Genomic DNA, 25839 nt, shown 5'->3' with positions numbered 1-25839 from the left:
GATGTGTAAAGTCTGTCACACAAGCAGGACAGGGACTGAAGATGGATTGGAAGAGCAGAGGATCAGCTGGAAGGACTTCCTGAGCTTCCTGCTTAGGTCTATGAGGTCCTTCCTCCACCCAAAAATGCATCATGTACCAAAGCATAATGTCAAACACAACTTGAGTACAAACTGATGACATTGAAATCAGATGATAATAATAATAATAACATAATAATCATAATAATAATCATCATCATCATCAGAACAGTTCATGTGATCTTTAGTTTATCATGTGACTGTGGGGACTTTTTTGAGGTACTCATTTTAACAATGCAATATAAAAGAGCACATCATATCATTTTCAGCAGGTCTTGTACTTTTACTTTAAGTACATGCACCCAATACCAGTTAAATGACAATAGCTTTGTACACGAACTTAGATATGATTTTGAATAATGGATTATTACTGTTGTATTGACTTAAACTGACTTGGAGTTAGGTCTTAGTCTAAATGGAAGATCTACAGTTTTTCTTTATCTACAGCAGTGTTAGTATCACTTCCCCATATTACTCGACCTGAATGAGACTTGTCCTTCGGCAGCTTCCGTAGCCCCAGTCACATGAATGATTTGTTGTGGTTGTGAAACTCTGCTTTTCCCTCACGCAGCTCAAACGTCTCAGTATCAACTTTACATTTGTCAGGTTCGGTGAGAGATTATCTCTTTTCTCTTGGTGTCAACATGTTGCCACACTCTGGATAAACAGGACGACGTCTATTCACCGGGTGCTCTGTTTACGCTAATGACTGGTAAGGAAACCCTCTTCTGTAGCGTTAGCTTGAATCCTGAGATGAAGATGTTTCATCATTTATTGTTTTGAAGTAATGTTTATTGGTTGATACACAGACATGTGTGTGTCACTGCTTCATGTTGTGTCTCCAGCTAACGTTAGCTGCTAACGAACGATGCTGCGCTGGATTCTCAGTGGTCGTGAGGCTCAGGGCTCCGTGGAGGTGAGCTGTCATGGAAATGTTAGCTTAGCTCCTCTCATGTTTTAATAAGGGCTCGACTTAATTCCGCTATTTGTCCTTCACTTTCGTATATTGTCCTATTTCCTGCTAGTCCTCTTCCCCACAGCATCTCAGAGGCTAACAACACTAGCTGCGTTCACCTGACAGCTGCACTTGTCTGAACACACACACACACACACACACACACACACACACACACACACAAGCATTGCGTTAAAAATATCAACAGGATCCACATGTTTACTTGTTTGGTATAATATACTCTAGTGATTCCTTTCCATATTTCATATTAACTGCTCAGGGTGAAATTTAACATGTGTTATGATAAAAATCTGTGCTGATATTTGGGGTCAGGAGCTCAAAGTGTTTCACACCAATATTCATTTCCTGGGACAAAAAAAAGTTAGATTTATTAACAGCTGTTAGGGTCAGGAAGGTAAAATGATCTAAGAAATCAGGGATGAGTTAAATATCTAACAACGTGTGCTTCAGAGGTTTTTCCTTACCTCTCCCAATAATATCACAACGATTCAGATCAATCCAGGGAGCCGTAGGAGCAGGTCTGACAAGTCTGAGTACACAAGTTAACTGTTTGTAGGGTAGACAAAACAAGCGCCATCTCAACAACAACAATAAAAAACATGTTTTGTTATATGAAAGTTAAGTAGTTCAGACAGGTGGCTGCCAGCAGAGGCCGTTATTAAATTAAGATTTCAGACACTACAGATTTTTTTTTGTATCAAAATTTACCATCTCTGTTGTATTTTCCTCTTTAAACATAATATGTTATTTTTACATAAGAACTCTATAGTTGAACAGCAAACTGGCTAAATCTTTTAAGGGATGTAAGGGTTATTTAACATCTTGTCCTCCGTTCTAAATGTACCAACTTTCTCAGATGCTTTTATTTGTCACATATTATTATAAACTGAAACTATTTAGGTTTTGTACTCTTGGTTGAACAAAATTAGACATTTAAAGACAGGCTCTGGAACATCATGGTGGGCCCTTAATGAGACTAAATGATAAAACAGTTAATTGAGAAATAATCCAGATGAACCTGGAATGATAATACATGTTTTCGACAATAAAGATAATACATTTTAAAATAAATTATAGCTGTCAGATAAATGTTATGCAGTAAAAGAAGAAATAAAGTTGAAGTACTTTGAGTTACTTTCCACCACACACACACACACACACCCCCTCTGTGCACCTCAGCCTGTTTGTCTCACCACTTTCCCTCTTACGTCTGCAGAAAAGCCTGGTGTTGTGCATTGGTGAGGAACAGCCCAAAAACTGCTTCACTGAGCTGCAGGTGCTGAAAGGACATTTTGACATTGTTCGATTTCTGGTGCAGATTGATGACTTCAGGTAAGCAGACCACAACCCCCCCCCCCCCTCCCCCCGACCCCCTCCCTTACTCTAACCTCTCTCCTCTCTACCCTTGGCTGGCCTCGATCCCCCTGTGATTGACAGGAGATCCTCACCTACAGCAAACTTACAGAGCATGACAAGAGGCCAATCATCACCACTGTGTGATTGTGCGTGTGCACAGTACGGTGTAACCAAAGCCTGTTATTGTGGTCGGCACACACATGCACGCACACATATAGGGATTTTGCACCTGCTATTTATTCTGCGGTGCTTTGTGGAAGCATGCTGCACAGTGGCATGGTACAGTGGGTCCGCATAAGTGGTCAGATTGGGATTTATAACATAACTAAGTACGTGTGTGTGTGTGTGTGTCAGGAGGTGTGGGATGCTTCACGCCTGGCCTCCTCCAATAATAACCCCCTCCTCTGGGTCGTGTCCTCTCCGCACACACAGGTCCACAGTCGGGGGCAAAGGCCAGAAAATTCTCTCCGGATTGCTTTTGAAATCCGAAAACGTATCCTAGACAGTTCCTTCTCTTCTCATTTTATCTCTCTTTTTTTCATCCGCTCATCATGTCTGTTGATTTTGGGAACAGGTAGTGCGGATGCTCGGGGGTCAAAGGGCAAATGAAGGTTGTAAGCCCCCGGACAGATGTTTTTTAAGATTCCCCAGGTGGAGATGGACTTGCAGGAAACGATTCCTCACTGAAATAGAGATTTTCTTGCAGTGTTTGACTAGTCAACCTGCTGAAGATGAAACCCGCCGACATGTCTGAGGTATATATGTCACACGAGTCTGGTTTCGAGAAACAACTCATTCCTTCCATGTAATCTTTTGCAGATGTGCCTCAGCTGGGGACGACGGCCTTGTGTTGGTGTGGAATGTTGAGGTAATACGTTGCAAGTTATCCTTGTTAAATGTTGCGAACATGGACCCACTAATTTCAAAATATTTTTTTTTTGCTTGGCTGTTAGACAGGAGAGAGGCTGCAGGAGCTGAGGGGCCATTCCCAGCAAATAACAGCCATAACAACCTTCACCTGTAATAATGGCCTCACATCGCACACCTCCCTCATCACGGCCTCCTCAGACAGAAGTCTCAGTGTATCCTTATAACAAAAGACAGAGAAAACACCATAACATTTAAGAACACTTTTTTATTCGATTCTCCTTAATCCTGAATTTTTCAGTTATGGGACCCTGATACAGGCAACAGGGTTCAGACCATTTCAGATCTTCAGTCATCTGTAAAGGTAATGTGATGAAGCTTATTACATAACTGTGAGTATTGTTTTGCTTATTGGTCTTGTGTCTGGATAATTGCTGTTGTCTCTGTGTAGTAACCTTCCCCCTAATCCTTCCAACAGGACACACGTCTAAAGTGATTAATGTGAAGGCAGCAGCAGAAGCACTTGATTAAACACTAACAGAGGGGAATCAAACACAAGTCTTATAATGCCTTATTAAGAACACAAAAACAACTTCACCTCTTAACTTTCATCCCTAATGCACACATACAAAAAAGTCAGTGAAATTAAACTATAAAGAAAACATATTTTTACACATTTTTGAAACTTGCGGTGATATATTTATTTGGAATATTTTAGTAATAGCCCTTCGTCAGGATTTTGTGTGACGAAATTGAAAAACAAGTTAGAGTTCCACAAAGGTGTAACATCTATTGCAGAACTGTTAGGTCACTTAATCAAGCATGCATAAAACAGTATGTGTGGATATACATCATGTAATTAAGATAATCTATCCAGCAGATGAATTATTAGTCGCGAGGTGTTTATTAATAAATGTGTCAGTCTAAGACACAACGTAATTCTCAAGATGAGCCAATTCTTCAAGAAATTTGTCATATTCTAAAATCCATGACATTACTGTGCTCACTGTCCTTGATTATCTGTCTGATGGTAAACAGAAGCAAAATTGATAATATATTTTTTTATAAGTTAATAAAATATATTTGTGGTAACATTTACAATATCAAAGTGTGTATTTACTTTTTATGTTAATATCAGTTTCATATCAGAAGCAGTAAAATATAATTGTCAACAGAAGTAGTTATTTATCTGCTAAATTATACATAAATCCAAGTTTCTGATTTGTGCAATTTAAGGCTTCAGGGTGCTTCTGCTGTCCTTGTTCACCATCACAATCCATTCTGAAAGCTCCATTCAAAGATATATATATTTCTATCTGTAAACTGTAATCAATGTATTAAAACTTGAAAGTATTAGGCAGGAAGTGTTCAGCTGCAGAAATGCTAAATACTTCCTGGTGCTGCACATTAGATTTCCTTGTATATGTCAGTCATGGCATCTACGACACAAACTCTTCAGACTTAATTGTTGGTTAATTGCTGCAACTAATTATATATGATTCTTTCTTCACTGGAATTGTGTGTGTGTGTGTGTGTGTGTGTGTGTGTGTGTGTGTGTGTGTGTGTGTGTGTGTGTGTGTGTGTGTGTGTGTGTGTGTGTGTGTGTGTGTGTGTGTGTGTGTGTGTGTGTGTGTGTGTGTGTGTGTGTGTGTGTGTGTGTGTGTGTGTGTGTCCAATTTAAAAATAGCACATCTTTATTTCACCCAGCTGTGTGTGTCTTCCCTCAGTGCTTGCTGGTGCTGGAGCGGCTGTGTGTGTGGTTCTCCGGTGGGGAGGAGCTGTGTGTGTGGAACAAAGACTTTCAGCTGCAGTGTCACAGACAGAACCACAGCGACACTGGTGAGGAGAAAACAAAGGGGAAAAAATAACTGTCACAGAAAAACCTTTTATTAGTCGTCTGTTGCACCAACTGATTTCACCCCTGACACCGCTGTTTGCACACATGCTGATTACTGTTGTTGTCGCATTTTACCGTTTTGCAGGAATAACTGCTTTGATAGAACTGCCCAAGAACTGCATAGCTGCTGCCATGGATAAAGAAATAAGTAAGAGAGAGATGTTACTGATATCCCCTAGCAGGATTGTTTATTACTAACAGCATGTCATGAATGTAAAAAGGGAAAGCGAATGGCTTTATAATAATGTGTATTTCTTCCTCTTTTCGCAGTGATCTACAGGTTGACCTTTTCTACGGATTCTTCTGTGTCAGTGGCTGAAATGCGCTGTCTGTCCGACCACCAAGACACGATTCGAGCTCTTATCAACGTCAATGGTCAGTGTCCTCGAGGAAACATAAATTATCACTTGCAGGTGTCGTGGCAATTTCTACAATCCCACTCTACCAACAAGGAACGACACACAATTCTCTTACAGTATTGCCACTCTTTAATGCTCAAAGCATGGTGCATACAACAAAGGTTGGTTTCTTATATGCACACCAATGGGAAACAGTTCTTTGTCTTTATACATTTGGCTCATCCCTCCCACTCTGGTTGGGGTTGTTACAAAGTCAAAGGTTTGGATCTTCTGATGAGATCCAGGCAACAATGCCTTAGTTCAAACAATCGGGCCAAGATTCATTCAATTGTACAGGAAACAGCATGATCAAGGTTTCATTGTATGAGATTCAATCATGAATTAACATGATCATATTGTGGTCAAAATGTTACATTTCCCTTAAACAGGGTACTTGGAGAGCACATACCTCAGCCGAGGCTAACACCCTATCTCGCCCTGGATCAGCCCTTTTATCCAAATTCTGACAAAATTTAATCTGGTCATGCCCCAAACCCTCCACAAAATTCAATTGGAATCTTTTCAGTATACTTTGCGTGTCCTGCCAATAATCAAACCAACAAAATCGTCCATAAAAGCATAAACTCCTTGGCGGAGGTATTTAAAGCAACTTTATCTGACTTTCTACGTACAACTTAACCGTGACTGTTTTGCTTTGTATGCTTCCATGTCTTCCTCAGACGGGCTCTTTGTGAGCGGGTCCCATGCGGGCGAGTTGATCTTATGGGATGCCATTGATTGGAACATTCTGGCCTACGAGCACATCCTGTGGGAGGAGTCGCAAACCTGCGCTCAGTCTGAGATACGACTGGGGGCTCCCAAACCCAGCGAGATGTCCATTCAGCATCTCACCACCAACGGAAAGGTGAAGGAGACGGGAGGAGTGGATGTAGTTTTCTGTCATCAGAAAATTATATGTTGTTTTGTTGTTGTGATCCATAAAACAAGTAAATAATGTGTGTGTGTTGCAGCTCATCCTCGCAGCGGTGGGCAGTGGTCTGTATGTCTATAGCATTCGGACCAAATCAGTGGTGGCCTACAGGAAGGTTGCCCATGACTCCAATGTCTTACACACCATGCTGCTGTCGGACAGGTAACACATCGCACATTCTTCTTATCATTTCCTGTCTCTACCCTCTCCAAAATATGATTGTGATTTGTGACCTTTTTTATACCATAAAACTCGTACTTGTGACCGCTTTCCGTGACCAGTTCAGCCAGATTTTCTTCCTTTTTATTAGAATATGTTTAGAGTCAGAAAGACGTGACATAATTGAGTAATTAACAAGAACAAAAAAGCAAAGATTAGATGAAAGCGCCTCAGACTTATTTAGACTGAACATTGAAACTAACAGTTTTCATGCATATCAGGTTGCCACTACCCTTGTTCTTTCAAAGATGCTCTTGTAGATCTTAAGGAAGCTTCAAGTCAAAGCTTCATGTAAAATACGAAGGTCAGTTTAATAGTTTGAAAGTAAGGAAATAAGTAAATTTGCTTAATTCTTTTTTTATTTGAGGTTATGCCATCTCTGCCTTTCATGCACCTGTCAGAATCTGTGATGTTTAAAAATGAAAGTCAACGGATGGAGCCTACCAGAGATCAATTTGTTTCCTGTGATCAATACATTCTAATGCAACAAAGAATATATACAAATATTGATTGATTGGTATATATCAGTGTCATTCATTAAATCATGTCCAGATTGTTTGGGCATACAAAAGATGAGACAGCAAATACTGACACAAGGATCACACTGGAAATCATAATATTGGGTTCAGAGGTCAACAAGAGAACATTCGGTTTACTTCACTGTCAGAAACAGTGTTCTCTGGTTCATTTTCTAGAATTGTTTCCAAAACTTTTAACACAAAGTGTTTTTGTTAATAGCACATCTGGTTTGTAAATGTTTTTTTTATACAGTGGTTTCTTTAGTTCACTGTTCATGGGGCAATGAAAGTAATAATGAAATTCATCTCCATCAACATCACAAAAAACACAAATGCTGCTCGTCATGATTGACCTTCCTTTGTGTCTGCCTCTGTCTCAGATGCAAGTCCCAACCTGGTACACAGGAACCTCTATCATATCTGTAAAATCAATGTAATCAGGTGATCGGTCTGGTGTTTAATCAGTCAGCTGTTGTGTTTAAATTGTCTTTGACTTCATTGTAATTTCTCAGCTTGAGTACAACACATTGCATGTCTGTGTCCTAACAGGAAGAATAACTAGAACAGCTTGTGATTGACATTCAAGCTCTGACACTGTGTCTGTTTTAGCGCGTTGATGTCCTGCTCTGAAGACGGTAGTGTGAGGATGTGGGAGATCCAGGACTTACCGCTGCCTGGGGAACCTGCTTCTCCAGGTGACTGACACACACACACACACACACGTACATACACGCACACATTTTCACACATAATAAATGCAGGAGGAGATTCTCTGCTCAGATGCATTCACACACACAGAAATCTCCAGAGGATTCAGGTGAGGGGTGGAGCAGCAGGCAGAGACAGGAGGTAATGTATTTATTACACTGCAGAGATCACATTCTAGTTTTCAGCACATTGACACCGGTGTCAGTCCTTATCACCAAAAATTCTTTAGACATCTTCCTCAGTGTCTTCTTCATCTCTGGTTCCTCTTTTCCATCCTGAGATATTTGAATTATTTTTGTTTTTTATGTTTGTATCTTTTGCGTGTTCAGAAAGTTCAAAGACTGAGGAAAAAATAGCCTCCACTCAACTTGTATGTGTGTTTACAGTTGAGAGTTTTGATGTGAGGAGGAACACTAATGCAGTCCAGATGTGCTGCTGTGTTTATCAAAGGAAAAGTGTTCTCTCCTGGCACTCAGAGAGGTTTTGTATTGTGCTTGAGTGCGGTGGTCTTAAGTTGAGTGTTTGTCTCTGTGTGCATTTTGTCTTTGATGGTCTGGCTGCTTCTAGTCAGTGCAGAGCTGTGCTGATTCTGAATAGATCTTGGCTGGAGAGAACATCCCTCGCTAATCATCACCAAAGGCCTGTTGTTTGCTTTATGTCTCTGTAGCAAACCAGAAACCAACTACATGCATCTCCTGTGGTCTTAAAAGGAAAAAGTTGGGATATTTCAACCTGGCGTGTTTCACGTGAATGTGGACATTTCAAGAATTATACTTGGCAATGAAGACTTTAACAAAACAACACTGTAATGTGAAAGGAGTGACTACAACAGAAAGACATTTCACCAACCTCTGCAATTCTTCTCAGCTCTGTGCAGCTGTTTAGCATCTTTTAGCTATTTGTTTTGTTTTTTTCAGCCTCAACACTAAGGTGTTTTCAGTGAAAAAGCTACAAAAATCTACTGAACTACTTCATGTGCCCAGCACCAAATCGCAGATGACCATATTCAGAGACCAGCTGATGAATATGGCGGAGCATTTAGCAGCTATGGGGGCATATATTTCCCCTCGGAGTAGGTAGAGAGCAAAAACAGAGCTGAGGGAGAGGGGATACTGGACACACAATTCTAAATGCTTATCTTTCTCTTTAATAGCTGGATGTGTACATACCCAAATGTTTTTTAATGAGTTCATCATATCAATATGAAAGTGGATGATATGTCAGTGTTGATCCCAACTTATTTCCATTACCCTAAAGTATAGCATTTGCAGGTTAAAGGCAAAGTGCGGCATATTTCTCCTTAATGTGGCCATTGTGACTCTGAAAATGGGTAACTTTTCATTTAAAACCTCTGTTGTAGAAGTTAAGAGAAATGACTTGTGTAAATAGTGTCTATTGGGGCAATCTGCTTGAGCCTCCTACAGATGTACATATAAACCTTATCAATTCAAATGCAATCTGACTTAAATGAAGTGTAGAAAGTAGCTGGAATAGCCATGATGGCTAAAAGCACAAGGATCTACATCCAAGTAAACTTGTCTTATCACATGGAACCGTTTTATCCATTTTCAATATGAAAAGTCGATTTTGTCTTCAGTAGTTTCATTCATTCAATATTCTACATGTGGTTATTTTCAACTCAGGGTTCTTTGGGATGTGGACATTTGGCCGTTCACAAAAACAGACCGGTCCTCCAACAAAGAAGATCATAGATGTCCCCAGCATGAGGACTCTGGAGCTGACCGGGGACCTGATCGGACACTCCGGGGCAGTGCAGGTAGGATGACGTGCAAACGTACAGCAAGTCTCGCTTCAAGATGGTGTGCAGGGCTGGACTGGGAGAACAAAACGGCCCGGGCATTTTTTGGCTCAGACCGGCCCACATAATTAGCGGAGCACATCTGCCATTAAATTGACATAACTTATGTCAAATATATCACAACAACCTGTAATGGAGAATAATTGATCATTTAGTGTACATGATCACACCATTAAGGATCAACACATAAGCACAATGAAACTTCTGAAAAGAAGTCAGAAAATGACTTGAGTAAAAGTTTTAAGTAGCTCATATTAAAAGTACTTAAGTATCAAAAGTATCTGGTGTTGAAATGTACTTAAGTATCAAAAGTACAAGAACTAAAATTAAAAATGCAAAGTGCTTTTTATAGTAGGTCTATACAGACACAAAACAACCCAAAATGTTTCTCCTCAAGATTTATCTCAACTGACTGAAAAATTACAACAACAATATGCATATAATGTATAATTTTACCAATTTTGAACCGTAGATGCTGAGGTTCAAATAATAATGGACCAGTGCATCTGAACTTCTAATTAACTATAAACAAGTGCCTCTTGTGTCTGCCCAAGAACATTAATAAACCACAGTATAACCACTATACTATAGGCACACAAAATAAGACACTATCTCTTATCCTATTCTAGAGGAAGTAAAAGTCGTAACAAGATTTCTGAAGGTGAACCTGCGGAGGGATAGACCAACCTCTCGCGCTGCACCCCCCCCCCCCCCCCCCCCAACGGCAAACACGCCACCGGACCTGCACATCTCAGGAGGGAGCGAGCGAGCGAGCGAGCGAGCCGTGGGTAGAGGCGTGCGACGCCAACCTCCGCTGCTCAAGTAACGAGCCAGTTTGGAGAATGTATTGAAAATTGAAAATGCGCGCTCACATGTCTGCCTCCACTCGCTCATCACTGTCGAGTCCTCCACGCTCGTCTCCCGGCGCACCTGCTGCTGCTGGGCTGGTGAACCCGGCACCACATAGGTCCGTCAGTTTGGCACATTTAGCAGCCTCCACCTCCAGAGACTTCAGCTTTTTTTCCCGATGCTTCTCAGCGCCACCCGGGCGTTTTTTTACTCTTATTATCCATTTTAAGTTTCTGTCTCAGCAGCAGCCCGTCCCGCGACTCCCCCCGCCATAGCCATGAGGTCCCGCCCCCCCCCGCCCCCGGTTTGTGTTGTGATTGACAGCACTGTCAGGGCTCTCTGAGCCTGTCAGCCCATGATTGATTGACAATGACAAACAATAGACCAATAATAGGTGTCGATGCTGGCAACACACTGCTAGCCCTCTGTAGCCAATTGGCCGGCCCAATTGGAGGGAATTTAGACAGGAAGAAGAGAAAAAAAACAAAACAACAACATAGCGGACCAGACCGGCCCACATTGGGTCAACGGCCCACCGGGATTATGCCCGGTATGCCAGATGGCCAGTCCACCCCTGATGGTGTGACAGTAGCATAAATATATATATATATATCCTTTTTCATTCTGTTCAGATGTTTGTGAGCTTCAAGCAGAATGGTTTGGTCACATGCTCGACGGACCACCTGCTGATTCTGTGGAAGAACGGAGAGAGGCAGACGCACCTCCGCAGCCTGGCACTTTTCCAAAAACTGGAGGAGAATGGAGGACTCTGACCTTTAACCTTTAACTCTCTGCCTTGACCAGGAGAGGTGGGACGGCGTTGGTTGATGTTTGTGAAAAAGTAATTTAAGTTGAGTGTAATTATTGTTGTGTGCGTTTACTTGTAACAGTTGCCTGCCTTCTGACTGAAAACCAGTATTTAACTTGAATTTGAAAAACTCATTAAATACCTCATCTAAGAAACAAATTTAATATCTTTACTTTCAGTCTTTTGTGATTTAAGTGCTGTGATGCTGGGGCGTCCCTCTCAGGGGTCAAATGCTGGTTCATTGCATGGCCAAATGGTTAGGTACACATGTGCAATCTCTACAAACTAAAATGGCATCATAAATTCCTCATTTTGTAAAAGTTAATTTTTGTTAATGTTATAAGTTTATTACTGCGGCCATAGTTTAAAGTGCTGTTACTTCATTGCGTTATATTTTTATACACAAGTGAGAATGAGGCAGTACTACTCATCATTAGCGCTGACCTCTGCTAAAACATAGTTGAATTGACGCCTTTATGACAGTGTCAAAATTTGTTATTTTAGTCATGATAAAAGTTGACTCGATGACACAGCAGTTGTACTGGGTTGCATTAGACTGTACCTAATAAAGTGTCCACTGAGTGAACATCCTTTTGGTGCGTGTTTCTTCATGTTTGATGTTTCACATTTCTCTTCGTAGAGATTTGTCTTCCCCATCATCTTGTCGACCAAAAGCCTGGTTGTGATTCTTTGACCACCTGTTTTCCTGCGAGGGGGGGAAGGTCCTATCTGGTTTTGATCAACACAGAGTCCGAGCTGTTACCATGCTCTAAATCAGCTGGATTGGTGTATTTGATGTCCTTACTCTTCTCCTATGTATCAGCTAAATGAAGCTGGGGACAGTTAGCCTGGCTTGGCACAAAGACAGGAACAGTGGAAATGGCTAGCCTGGCTATATCCAGCCTCAAAAATCATTTTACGATATGCACAGCACAATCCCACCACTAAACCATAACGGATTAAACAAAAAATATATAATTTATAGTGCAGTTTATGTGTTGGCAGTGTGTTGTTTTGTTTCTACCTCTGGAAAGAGCCTGGGCAGTTGTTTATCCCTTTTTTGGCCATAATATTAAGCAACACTGACCAAGAATTGGATCAGTTTCCTCATCTAATTCTTGGCATAAATGTACTTCCCCAAATGTCAAAAAAATGTCCTCTAAACACGCTGCTGCCTTTCATGTAACAGGCACATCTTTAAAGAATGCTTTAATTGTCTCTCACAATACATTTGTTTGACAGGGAACATCAAAATAAGACATCATAATCCAGAGAGAGCAAAATACATTAAATCTTTCAAACAGACATGGTCGATTTTAAAGTGACTGACGGAAAGCTTGTGTCACTACTATGCATGAGGCAGTAAAATCTTTCAAAACACACAGTACAGTTCTCATCGCCAGTGATGATGATGATAATGATGCATTTTCTTCTTTGAAAAATAATTTGTATATAACATTATCATCATCTAATTGTTCTGTTTATATGGATGATATAAAACCACACAGGATCGGCACGTTGTCGCAGCCACGGCCGTCAGTGTGGAAAATGAATGACCGATATAGAAATCTCTGGAAGTGATGAAGGCTTATCATTACATAACAAGCAGTTGTACAATCGGGTTCGGCCTCGGACACTCAGAGAGAGGCTTCAAGCGACTGGCTGTAATCAGATCTCATTCATATCGTTATACAATCCAGTCACTGCTCTGCACAGCAAAAGGCAAGTTCGTCTGAAATACTTTTAAATTGTCTTTGTGAATAGAAATCTTGCAAAAATATCTTCTCGTGGTCAGTGAGAGCAGTCATGAAACACACAAACATTCAGAGCTGGAGCCACATTTAAAGTCACTCTAAATAATAATAAAAAAAAGTTTTGTTTTACAGATGTGAGAGACTCAACCCTGCAACATATAACAGCCTAAACACAAGTTACGCACGCAAATCTCATAGAATGCAAAGCAAAAAGTGATATAATGGCTTGAGTATGTACAACAACAGCAGTTCCATCAGGTGCTTTACAGTGTATTGCAACATGAGCAGACCTAAACACTGAAACAAGATTAAGGCGTTGATTAAGACCTCGATCAACAATAAAACACTACATCATGGTGAACACATTGAACATAAACCAGTTCTGTCTCTTCCAAGCAAAATGAGCTGAAGTCAAAGCTGACGAGACAACGGTTAAATTCACATTGGAGCCAACTGCACCTGATTCGGTTTGTGTCGTACACGTGTAAAAGCCTCGGCTGTACAAAAGAAATGAAAGAAGGTCAGGACCGTCGGGACGGAACTGTGAACACTGACTCACCAGGTCAACTCAAAGCTGAAGCATGACGCACCCAAAGTCTCTAGTTTTTAAATATCTAAAACTCCTATGGCTTTTTCTTGTGTTGTTTTTTTCTTTTAAGAACAGGAACTATTTCAACCAAAAAAACAGGACTTGTTTCTGTTTGACCAAAGAATAAGGCACCTGTAAAGAGCTCTCTGTGCCTTTGGTTAACACTGTAGTGTGCGTCTTTCTGGATTGACAATCATGATGTAAACATACACAAAGCCGCATGTCCTAGTTCACTCATGACCTTCATTCAAGTCCAGCCTTGGGACAACTGGTAATGGAGATGAATGAAATGTCGTCACTGTACTAAAACAGCAGCAGTGGTAGTCTGCAAATCATATTTTATTGATTTATAAATTAATTCAAATGGTTCCCATGTGGTGGAAATGCTTTTCTCACCTTCATGTGGTCAAATTTTAAAACAAAAGTCCTCTAAAAAAATACAGGGATTTATTGTCAATGCACAACTTCTACAACTCCCCCAGTTGGTCACCAGAGGGCAGACACATCATAGAAATCTCCACAGATCTGATGGCCTTTGTCAGACGAATCGAGATAATTTGGAAATAATGTTTTGGATAAAATAAAAGAGCCAATAGCCACTAGGTGAGAGATTTAAAATACAACAATAAAAATGTGTTGAACAGAAACCATGTGAGGGGCAGAGCTGATCCTCCATTCATCTGCCTCATCAAAACAAGTGTGTAAAAAACATCAAAGATTTGTGCACCACACAACAGTCACATCTTGTCACAATTCAGAACTGATTGAACTGTTTTTTGGGTACAGGTGTCTACAGTTAGTGTCTCTAGAGCTATGCATTGTAACATCCGATAACTCAAACTTAACAGCTCGGATACAGTGCAAGTCAATTCCAACAATTTGTACTGATACGCATAAGTCTCACTTTATTTGACGCAGATCTCCACCAGTCGCTTCCACATTAAAACAAGACCACGATGTAGAGGATATGACCAGCAGATATTTGGATGAGATATTTCAGGCCCTTTTATGTGACTGCAGGATCTTTAAATCCAGACATGACGACACAAAACCGTCCGTCTTTGAGGCCACCTCTGATGACGCGGCTGGACATTGAGGAAGCCTATGTGCTGGGTGATTGGCTCCTCCCGACTGGAACCTGGAACATCAGGCTAACTGTCTCTGGAAGTTGTAGGACACAGGGGGCGTCTGACTGGCAGCAATTTGGCCCCAGACACAAGTCAAAGTGTGACTCATACTGCCGGCCACGCCACAGCTTCTTAAGAGTCGATCAATCCGGCTGAGCACCTTCACAGTTTCGAAAATTTGAAAAATTGAACTTTTTGAGTACACGCACATTCACCAGCAGAAAAGAGGAAATCTCTTTATGTCCTTATTATCAGTCAATACCTGTAGCTTTGGTGCTTTGGTCGCCATCTTAATCACCTTGATTCGTTTACATGAATAGACAGATGCAGAACGGAAAGATTTGATTAAAGAAACTTTAAAAAGGACAGAAAATGGTGAAAAGCGCATTAAGCGAAATGAAAAAGTCCTGATGAGCTAAAGTGCAGGTTTCTGGTGTGTTACATTGTATGGTGCAGATTGTCGGGTGAGCTGTGAGGTCCACACAGTTTCATAGAGGTGCTATTGGGAGCACGACAGGGAGGGGCTCAAATGACAACCTGTTCTCCACTGGCAGCACGTCACCTCCAACTCCAACCACGCGAGAAAAGAGGCTGTGATTTGAGATGGAAACGGCGTCTCAGCGTTCATCAGGGCCAAGATGAGACGAACTGTTCCACCCTGCTCCGGGTGATGGGGGCGAGAAGGCGATGAGGGGTTGGTCAAGAAGGAGGGGGAGGGCGCAGGCTCTTGCATTTCATCTCGTCCAAGCCCTTCCAGTACTTGTAGTTTTCTGACAGGTGCTCCATGAGACCAGGCAGGCTGGCAAAGGCTGCAGGGAGAAGCACAGGAAAGGTGATGTGGGTTGAAGAGACAACAAAACAGACACAAACTATGATGCTTGGTTGATTTAAAGTTTTTCACATTGAAACAGTTTTTGGTGGAAGTTAATAATCCCCCCCTTCTCCAGTTTGACTGTGAAATGCAGAGACATGGAGTTGTTAAAGTTGAAGGGGAAGTCAACTGATTTAAAGTCTGCTCATAGGTCTTCGGTAATAATATTATATATGTAAAGAAGTTGGTCAAAGCTGCAGTGTCTTCAGAAGCAGCAGTGTGACCATTTGTCTGAGGTGATTTCACTGGAGTCGGTGTTGTTTGAGAATGAAGACAGCAAGTTTTAAAAGTACAACAATCGCAGGGTAGAAAGAATTAGAAAAAAAGTGAGCTTACTAAACCTCTACGGCCTATTCACCTTCTGTTTGAGGCCAGCAGCAGAAAGCTACATCAACTGCTACTAGTGGTCAAATTGCATTGTGGGCAATGTCGGCACCAGGTTTTATTAAGCTAGAAGAATACATAGAATAGAATAGGCCGATGAAGACCACCTCTTTCATGGGCCGGGTAGACAATGAAGGCCAAAAACCGAAATCAGACGGTCTGGTCCACGTAGGATTTCTGTGATGGGCTTCACCAGCTTGAAAAATGCAGCATCTGAAGGATTCAGCCCCTGAGTTAAGACACAGCTAACATATCTTCAGATCTTTTGTTAAAGTGACTGTTGGTCATGAATCCATTAATGTTTTAAGAATGCAACGATAAAACATGCTGCTTTGATATGAATCAGAAAATGAATTTCCCTACTTATAACACTCACTGCTTATATTGATAAATTATCAATTACTGGTAATTTTGTATCAGAAAGACGATAAATTAGGGAAATAATGATTTGATTGGACGAACTGTGCAAAGAGTTCTTTTCCAACTCTTCCACACAAAGAAAATTATGAAGCGAGCTCCTCAGGGCCAGTGAGGAAAGGGGGAACAATTACAACAACCACTAACTCTATCAGTGCAAAAAATGAACATGTGGATATCATTTTTAAGGCTGAAAATATGACCCTATCTTCCAATGTTAATAATGAGTCCTCCAGGAAACCGGGAATAACCCCAAGCACCTACATTGAAACGCCTGCGATGACTACACACACCTGCCGTCAGCCTCTTCCTGTTTTCATTCCACACAAGCTATTAAGCATGAAAATCTGTGTTTGTATCAGTGTGTGTGTGGTTAGTTCATGTACACTGGCTTATGTTGTGTACACTTTGGGATGTAGCTCCCACATAAAAGGGCTGCTCGGGTGAAAGGTCTCTCGGCCTCTCTCTCTCTCATACACACAGATTTGGGTTTGCCGAGTGTGTGTGTTCCCAAGAGTGTGTGTGTGTGTGCGTGACCCACTCAGGCCGTGTTATTAACATCCGGAGCTGCTTGTTGATGGCCCACTCTGCGTTTCGGGAACCAGCAGTGGCTCCGCTGTGGCCTGACAGTGACCTTGGTGGATTGAAAATCGGCTGCATGTGTGTTTTTGTGTGTATGTGCGAGTGAAGTTTTACTCGACTGCTACCCAGAGATCGTAAACCCCCATCCCCTCGACTATTTTCCCAACTTCCCTTCCCCTGACGCCCTTGCAGCTTCTCTCCGTCCCACTGGCATTTGGAATCTTTCCGTGACATCAGAGCAGTGTTGACAGTAAACAAGTCCCCTCTTGGGAAGACTTTGGGAAATTCAGTGGGAATGAGGAGCTACAAGTGTTTCCCTTGACTTGTCCTCCTCCTACTCCTCCTCCTCCTCAACCTGTTCCTATAATTTCCTATCCTTCTCTCTGTCTTGAAAAACAAGAATGAAGAAATAACTAAAGGCCTGAATCTCATAGAAAGTTGATCAGTAACTCAATTTGGCATTTGATTGTTCAGTTGGTCTACCATCACTGTCCAGACTGTATCTACAAACAACTACTGGATTGCTCTGAAGTTTTGTTAAGAAATTCATGGTACTCAGAGGATACGTATTTGTGAGTTTGGTGTTTCCTATGAAGTTTAGTCAATTTGAACTTTGTACTGGATACAAGTATGTTTCCTAAAGTCGACAACGAGCCTGCTCGGACTGAAGGAGGTTTGTCATGGAGTAAAAATGATTCCTTTAATTCAAAGGAATGAAAATGTGCATTCCAAGGAAACAATGTTTACTAGAAGTGGACTTAATAAACCACCTGTCTGACTCACAAACTAAGAATGCCACCCTGACCTTTTACTAGCATAATCACACTTGGTAGAAATGTCCAGTATGTGGCTTTATTCTGAGGTACGCAGTCTACTTACATACAGAACACGGCACAGAATAGGTTGATCTTACCATCCCAGGCGTCGAACATATCAGTGATGAAGTAGTCCATAAAGGAGATCTGGGATTTGGGCACGCTGCAGGTGTTCCTGTCAAACACCGGCATCACCACTGGCAGCCCTTGTCTCTTCTCCTCATCTGTCTGCAGGGAACACACAGAGAGATCACAAGGGAACATGAAGGCAAACTCAAGATGCAGTTTGCCACATGGAGGAGCCAGAGACGTCAAATGAGATGAATCCACTCCCCCACGCAGATTTGAACTGCGTTGTTCTATCAAACTAAGCTGTGTTGGGGGGGGGGTCCACCCACCTGTGCAAAGTACTCCTCAGAGATCCGTCCTGCCCATTCGATGCAGAGCTGGAGCGGCCTGCAGGGGTTGGCCACATCCGCACATTTGATCAACATCCTCTTTATCAGCAGACGGTTCTCCGGAGAGTTCCTGATGTTCGCCTGACCCTCACAGTCACTGTTCATGCTCTGTTGGAAAGACATGAAAGACACAAGTCCTTTCAGTAAAACTTCATTCGACATGTCTATTATTAATTGTTTAGAGGTGCGTCAGCTTAACATGCGAGAATGTGAACGGATGCAAATGATAAACTAATAATAAATGACAAATCACAGATATATCGGTCTATGAATCTGAATCTTACACAGAGACAAACAAAGCCCCCCCCCACACTCACACTTGTGCTGGTCTCTTCTATTGCAGCCATTGGCTTGTTGATGCTGTTGACGAACTTGCTGACATGCTCAAAGTGCCTCGTCATCTCTGTGGCCAGCACCATGTCAATGATGGCCTGCCGCAGTGTCCGGAACTGATTCCTGCCACCAGTGAAGAGCACGAAGAGGATACAGAAGATTCAAGATTCAAGATTTTTTTTAATTGTCAAATGCACAGAGATAACATGAAGCAGTCACTGTCAATGAAATACTTGGGTCACAGGCTCTCTTTAAGCAATGCACAGTAATTTCAACCCAAAAAAATAGAAATAGTATAAAATAGAATAAAAAAGAATAAAATAGAATAACAATAAAATAGAATAACAATAAAATAGAATATCAAAAATTTAAAATAGAAAATATATATATCTAAATATATATATATATCTTTACAGATGAAGAGAAAAAAAGAGCAACAATAGTTTTATTGTTCAGTGTTATTAGTCGTATACAGATGGAGGCCTGCAGCTGAGCATTGGGGAAATATTGACGCCACTAGGTGCGACTACAGACCTGTCGATGTTCTTAAAGATGTTGCTCTTGCTGTCCCGGACAGTGAGCTGGAAGGCCAGGGCTGCGTGGTGGCTCTCCAGCACGGCGGTGTCGTTGTAGAGGATGGCCAGTTCACTGCCGGCGTTACACAGGAAGGAGTTGGTCCGACCCGGGTGGTCCACGTCGTGCACTGTGGCTGCTATCAACGCCGCCACCTCATCCAGCTGGTCCAGACTGCTCTAAATGAGACAGCAGAGACAGAGGGGGGTGTCAGCTTGTTGGTGACTTTAGAGGACACATTGAATGTTCGAATGGATTATTGTAGACACGCTGTTGACTAATGTTTGGGCCTGTTGGGCATGTTTTGGATGAAGTGCCAGTAAAAGCAAGATAACACCAGCTTGCTCATAATCTATGTAGGAGTTATAAGTTCTTTGGCATTTTGCGACACCTCATTCAAATAAATAGCAGTATCATCTTTTTTAATAACAGCTGTAAGGATATATGAAAGGTGCATGTGTGCCATCATTTCCAATGTTCTCCTCTCTCCTCTAACCTTGACTCTCTCCTTGCGAAGGAAGTAGGCAGTAGCGTGCAGCACGTCTGCGGCGTGCGTGGAGTTGTGGTACGAGTTGGAGGAGTGGTAGCTGCCCTCAATGAGCTGCAGCCAGGAGCGGAGCGTGGCCTCGGAGCAGTTCAGGAACTCGCACACTCCGAAGCTCGTGAAGATCTTCAGGCCGAGGAAGGTCAGCGGCCTGCAGGGGTCACACAGTGGACGGGGTCAATGAGCAGCACGTGTTTTAGCAGTAAATCAGTGTTTTCCCAAACTTTACCCTATAGCTCTGTATTCTACTCTTTGTAATACATCAAATGTCATATTGTCTTCATTGGACACTCATCTACTTCAAAGTTTCTTTTTTACACAGGTGTAAAATGTTATCTTCTGAATCAACATTAAATATGAATAAACAGTATGTATACAGTTTAGAACATGAGTAAAATTGAATTTCAATCTTAATGACCGGAAACATCGGAAAGAGCTGAAAAAGCAAAGCATATATAGGATTTACAATGGGTTATGTGAGAGACTTTCTCTTTACCTGGCACACTGACTTCATGCAGTACCTGCAACCGATTGCTTCCAGTCTCTATGCTACGCTAAGCTAACCAGATGAGGCTGAAGCTTCCTATTTACCGTGCAAACATGAGGGGTATCAAACTTCTCATTGAATTCTCGCAGGGAAAGTAAATAAGTGAATTTCCCCAAATTTGTCAAATTATTATTATGCATTTTATTTTTAAAAGAATATTTGATATGCACCCAATTCTTGAAGGGAAAAGGCTGATATTCCAATTTAGAAGATGATTTTTATATAATCTGCTGAATTGGAAATCTGTTATACCTTTTGTGCGTAGCTGCCTCCAGCTCCAGGATGTTGAACTCCCAGCACTCCTCATCATTCAGCATCTCGGCGATGGGGGGAGGCACGTCATTCAGAGTGACTGGTAAGGCCAGCTGGCTCTGGCTCATATCTATCAGATAGACACGAGCGTGCGCGCACACACACACGCACAGACACACACACACGCACAGACACACACACACACAGACACACACACACACACACACACACACACACACACACACACACACACACACACACACACACACACACACACACACACACACACACACACACACACACACACACACACATTATTCAAGGTGATTTGACCATAAAAGGGGGCAAACCAAGAGGCAGCTTTGTCTGAGATTTGATGGAGAAATACTACAGTGAGTGTAGAAATCTTGGCTCTCTCTCTAATATCTGTACACATGTGCAAACATACTGCTTAAGTGTCTCACTCTGTAAATCTGATCCTTTCAGACCGTGGCAGACAGATTGTGTGTGATTAGATTGTGTAAAAAAAGACACGAGAGCCGTCAGAGCTGCGGCTCTGAGGAAAGAAAACCGTCCTTAACTTGATGAAAAGGAAGACAGTTTCTTGGAAAACAGACTCTTTAGTTAGATCTTCTCTCTGTTAAGTGCTCTTGTGACTTTAATCATCATAATGGGGTTACATAATGTACTCAGATGGAAGAATTCATCAGAACATTGTGCAGCTTTCAGCAGGACAATAACCACCTAAAACTTGATATTTATTCATGAGATTCACTCCAGGCAGCAGACCTCAAGTTCCATGCTACCCATGAGGATGAGGGCCACAGGCTAAAAGTCTGCTCTTCTACCTGTTCTTAGAGTGAGTCAAGAGTGCTGCTGAAGTTTAGCCTGTTCAAACAGGATAATAAATAGTTTTTATGTTATTCTCCACAGTACTTTGAGGGTTCGAATGACATCATCCTCATTTTCCTGTTGGTTTCATTGCACCTGTTTGCAGATGGACCACATGCCCCTTTTATTAGTACATAGTGCTTATATGGTTTGTTAGGTAAAATCAGTCAGGCCCCAGTAAATCTCCGAGGAGCTTCAACCAGACTATAGCTGTAAACAGCCAAAATATAAGTGAAAACGCCTGTTGCAGTGTGCAAGGCCAAGGCTACATCCACATTATGATGCTTTCCTTTGACAAGGCATCCACCCTGCCACGGCTTCCACACTACTCTGGAGCTTTAGAGCCGATAAAATGGAGAAGTTTGGAAACGCTGCTGGCCCTGTTTTAAAACTGATAGGGAGCCAAAACACTTCATCAATTTGGTTTGAAAAACGGTGTTTGTAGTAGTAAGGATGTAGCCTACAATATAATTTACTGAATTATTATATTTTGATACATGGTCAGTGGCATATTGTTATAATTCTTTGGTTATTGAAAACATACTTTTGCTGAAGACATATTCATTTCCGGAAAGTCTTCGCAGCCCGTCCTGCAGAAACAAAAACAGTTCAATGAATTACACATATTAGCTCCACTCAAAACATTCCAGCAGATATTCAGGAATGGGAGAATAAAGATTGTTCTTGTTTTCTATGTATGTTAAAATATCCGACAATAACTGAAACCAACAACGTTAGTCCATCTCTAATTCTAAATTCTCACTTCCCCGGTCTGTCTGTTGGTCTCTGCCCCAAAGCTCTACTCACATGTGCAAGTGGATTTTTTTTTATGGCTCAGTAATATCATGAGCCATAAAAAAGCAGAGTGGTTTCTAACAAACACGAATCAAACTGGCATAGATATTGTATTTGTTTTAGATTATTTTCACCCAGAGAAAACAGTGATAACAATTAATTGTGAACAACAAATGGAGCTTTGTGGCACAGAGGAATAATACACATGCTTTCGATCAACAGATAATAAATTATACGTTTATAATGATATAAATGCAATGAATAAAATATTTCACCAGACTTATCTTTGAAATAGACTAAAAACTACATCATAATAAAAAAAAACATTGCTGGATGTTGCTGCACTCGAATGACAGATCTGAAAAACATCTGCGTGCAGAGACACGCCTCATAAATTAAAAATAAAACGCAAAATAAACAAAGACTCAGTTGGCCCCCAAAAATACAGATTTGATTTGATTGAGGCCAGAACTTTCTTTGTCCATAAATAATACGCATTCAATGTCACATGGATGAGGTAAGAAGGTTTTTACAATGTCATTTAAAAACGTCTGGCTCTAAACTATTTAGTGTTTCAAACTAAAACTGAAAGAGCACACAGGAAGTATCAGCACCGCCTCTTACACTCATGAGCCCCCCAACCAGGTCGTTGGTGTGGGGGTCATCCTCTTTGGAGGCGAGCTGAGGGGAGTAGAGCTCGGTGGTCCTCAGGATCTCCAACACGCGATCCAGAGCCTCGGCTACTGTCACCGGACTGCTCTCCTGCGCTGCATTGATGATGTTTATTACCTGGGGAGAGGGTGGGGGGGGGAGAGGAATAAAAATGCTGTTGCAAAACATACACTGCATACAAACAAATGCACAAAGAGCCCTCTGCAAGACACGCCGTAACAGAGCGCTCCTTTCTTTGTGCATGTGTCGCGGGGATGTGCATGTGATGCCGAAGACTGGGGCCAAACAGCTAAATAAAGCTGTGTCCCGAACACACAAGAACATCACAGGACCTGCAGCAAGAGGCAGAACGAGACAGTGTGACCCGCTGTACACTGTATATCATAAAAGGGACAACCCAGCCTACAGCTTGATTCGATTTTATTGCTGCTCACAGTGTCGGCTCCGGAAGCTCTGCACATCATGAGGCAGGGTCACGGAGTATTCGGAGAACACCAGAATAAAAACAAGCTCACCACCACATGCACAAACAAATCCCCCCCATCATGTGTGGAGAGTTGGTGTGGAACAGTGAATCCAAAAGGCATGATGCTCTTTCACAGCAATGGTTCATATTGTGTAATCAATCCTGAGAAATGTATCTTCTCAGGACTCTACAATGTTCGGAAACTAACCTCTCAACCCAGGAAGAAAGGCCGGGGTTGTGTGGGAGTCATGTTTTTGCTTATCTGTTTACTACAGCGTCCTATTAGCAGTTTTTTTCTCAAAGGGTTCCAAAGAAAGAAAAGATTTCCACGAAGTCTGGTCACTCTGTGGGAAGTTTAAATATAAGTTGAGGAAAAAGAGGCTGTGGCGCATCTCACTAACGGCAAATCATATTAGTTGTGTCTGTTACAAGCCTTTTATGAGCCAAATGTTATGTCCTATTAGCAGTTGTCAGAGGTGAACCCTCCATTATTGTCTCAGTCCAACACCACTAAGGCAGTGAGGACAGCTCTAATGGACACTGAATGGCTTTGCGGTGTTGGGATAATCCACTAAAATGCTTCAAAGTGCCAGGAGTTGAGCAAACAGATCTCATGTTTGAATGGAGGAGCTGCAATGGAGCCCTGAAGCACTTTCCTGCAAATCAAGCTGGTAACGTGCCACAAAATAACTCAATTCTTGGGGGAAATCCAACGCATGAAACCTGCTGATCGCTGGTGGAGGAATGAACTCCGAGTGATTTTTAAAGTGCTGAAGGCATGAACCTGCGTTAAAGTGATTCCTTATGAAAATGTTCATTGGAAGAATAAGACCCCTGAGGACAGGTTACTGCTAAATCTGAACTGAGCAATAATTAGTGCAAATATGCGTAAGTTCAGTAAGTGTTTTGATCAGAATGATGTAAAATCCACACTAAATGTAAATATCTTTGGAAAATTGTTCCATCAATTGATAAATCCAGTAATATAAAGCTTATAATAGTTAATTAAACAAAAGCCAATTTAAGCACAAACAGATTGACAACTCAAGTCCCTGCAGGTGGTGCAAGTTTTTTCACTTCTGAAGTAGAAAATACTTTTCCTCCCTAAAAAATTTAAAAGCATTGCACCAGAGATGAAAAATTAAAACGAGGCCAAATTTTGCTAATTCCTCATGTCTAAAAATAAACTATGGTCTTTTTAATTAAACGTAAATTATTAGAAAAATAATGAATTATTCAAATGATAAAAAAGCTCCAAGGTGATAAGTTGAGAAATAACAAAACCTGAAAACTCTTGAAAACTAATGTTCCATCATTTTATTCTGTGTGGGACCATTAGTTGTAAAATGATTTAACGCTGAGAGCAGCATACCTTGGTGATGGGAGCCTCGATGGTCATAGAGTGAATCCTGGCGACGGAGGAATATCTTCGATTCTGTAAACTGGGAGCTGTAATTGAGAAAATAATGATTTTTAAAACATTGATAATCATAGTATGTCTCACTGATTATTAGCCAATTCAAACTTAAAAAGGGTCTGCAGCTGATAGCCCTAATCAAAAGGCTTGTGAATAAAAGGGAAGTTTATATGGAAAAAGTATAAAGAGAAAGGAAACGTAAATATAAAATGTGTAAATAAACGTTAGGAGGAGAAGAGTTCTGTTTTGATTAGAGAAGCAGCACTCGGCTGAAAATAGGAGCAGCTGCGTCAAAGTGAGATGAAGGGGAGGTTCGTGATGTCATCAGCTCCAAACATCTCTTTTAGGATCTCTTCAGTTCTGACTCATTCTCCAGTTCGCCATCTTCAATTCCATTCTTCATCTCTTTCTTTGCCACCCTCTTCCTTTGTGTTCTGGCCTTTGTATTCTGACTTCCCACTGCATACTTATTTCATCCCCCTTGTCATCTTCCAGCACTCGTTCGCTACCTCTCCCGCTCGTCCTCCCTTATCAAACTGGTTTCATTCAGACACATGCTGCACTTTGAAAGACCTCACCGTCACTGCCGCGGGAGCTGAGCGACCTGGCATCAATTGAATCTTTCCTTCGGTCCCGGTGACGTAGAGAATGGCACTCTGTAGAGAAGTTGAGGGAAGTAATGGATATTACATATACCTTATATACAAAGGTATATAAATAAAATAAATAAGATGTAATTCAGAAAAACATAATTTATAAAATGATTAATTCATTCAAAGGCATTTCCTCGAAGAAAAGTCTTTCTAACTTTCGTCTTAATCCTTGATTAAAAAAAAAAGAGAAGGAAAACCTTTTAACCAGTGTCCCAAGTTAAAAATGTAAAAGCAACAAACTCATGTAAATACTGTATATAAAATAACCATGAATA

General features: G+C 41.4%; 2 protein-coding genes across 6 annotated transcripts in view; one reads left to right on the top strand and one right to left on the bottom strand.

Moving 5' to 3' along the window:
- The first annotated feature begins 619 nt into the window (after nucleotides 1-619).
- Nucleotides 620-19070, top strand: wdr41 (WD repeat domain 41). 2 transcript variants are annotated; one of them, XM_061075481.1, is made up of 14 exons: nucleotides 620-790; nucleotides 924-994; nucleotides 2271-2386; nucleotides 3230-3278; nucleotides 3364-3492; nucleotides 3579-3641; nucleotides 5005-5116; nucleotides 5260-5322; nucleotides 5445-5549; nucleotides 6253-6437; nucleotides 6544-6665; nucleotides 7850-7935; nucleotides 9592-9725; nucleotides 18765-19070. In XM_061075481.1, the coding sequence occupies exons 2-14, from the start codon at nucleotides 947-949 to the stop codon at nucleotides 18777-18779; spliced, it is 1227 nt and encodes a 408-aa protein (XP_060931464.1). In that variant the 5' UTR covers nucleotides 620-790; nucleotides 924-946; the 3' UTR covers nucleotides 18780-19070. The 2 variants fall into 2 exon arrangements, with proteins under 2 accessions (XP_060931464.1, XP_060931456.1); XM_061075473.1 differs by lacking the exon at nucleotides 18765-19070 and adding an exon at nucleotides 11249-12010.
- The window catches only part of pde8b (phosphodiesterase 8B), a 35903-nt gene continuing 25657 nt past the window's right edge, over nucleotides 15594-25839 (bottom strand). For 3 of the 4 annotated variants that reach the window (XM_061075445.1, XM_061075461.1, XM_061075453.1), the window contains 12 exons: nucleotides 25490-25567; nucleotides 24867-24943; nucleotides 22981-23145; nucleotides 22102-22151; nucleotides 21877-21878; nucleotides 20671-20800; nucleotides 19824-20022; nucleotides 19289-19506; nucleotides 18739-18877; nucleotides 18362-18529; nucleotides 18062-18191; nucleotides 15594-15703 (listed from right to left, as the gene is read on the bottom strand). In XM_061075445.1, the coding sequence (XP_060931428.1) occupies nucleotides 15594-15703; nucleotides 18062-18191; nucleotides 18362-18529; nucleotides 18739-18877; nucleotides 19289-19506; nucleotides 19824-20022; nucleotides 20671-20800; nucleotides 21877-21878; nucleotides 22102-22151; nucleotides 22981-23145; nucleotides 24867-24943; nucleotides 25490-25567 (1466 nt within the window). The remainder of the gene's footprint in view (nucleotides 15704-18061; nucleotides 18192-18361; nucleotides 18530-18738; nucleotides 18878-19288; nucleotides 19507-19823; nucleotides 20023-20670; nucleotides 20801-21876; nucleotides 21879-22101; nucleotides 22152-22980; nucleotides 23146-24866; nucleotides 24944-25489; nucleotides 25568-25839) is intronic. The other variant, XM_061075436.1, reaches the window with a different exon arrangement.

The sequence above is a fragment of the Limanda limanda genome, chromosome 1, assembly GCF_963576545.1.
Source record: "Limanda limanda chromosome 1, fLimLim1.1, whole genome shotgun sequence".
Lineage (NCBI taxonomy): Eukaryota > Metazoa > Chordata > Actinopteri > Pleuronectiformes > Pleuronectidae > Limanda > Limanda limanda.
The sequence above is the reverse complement of the archived record's forward strand: the minus strand, read 5'-3'. Positions and strand labels throughout refer to the sequence as shown.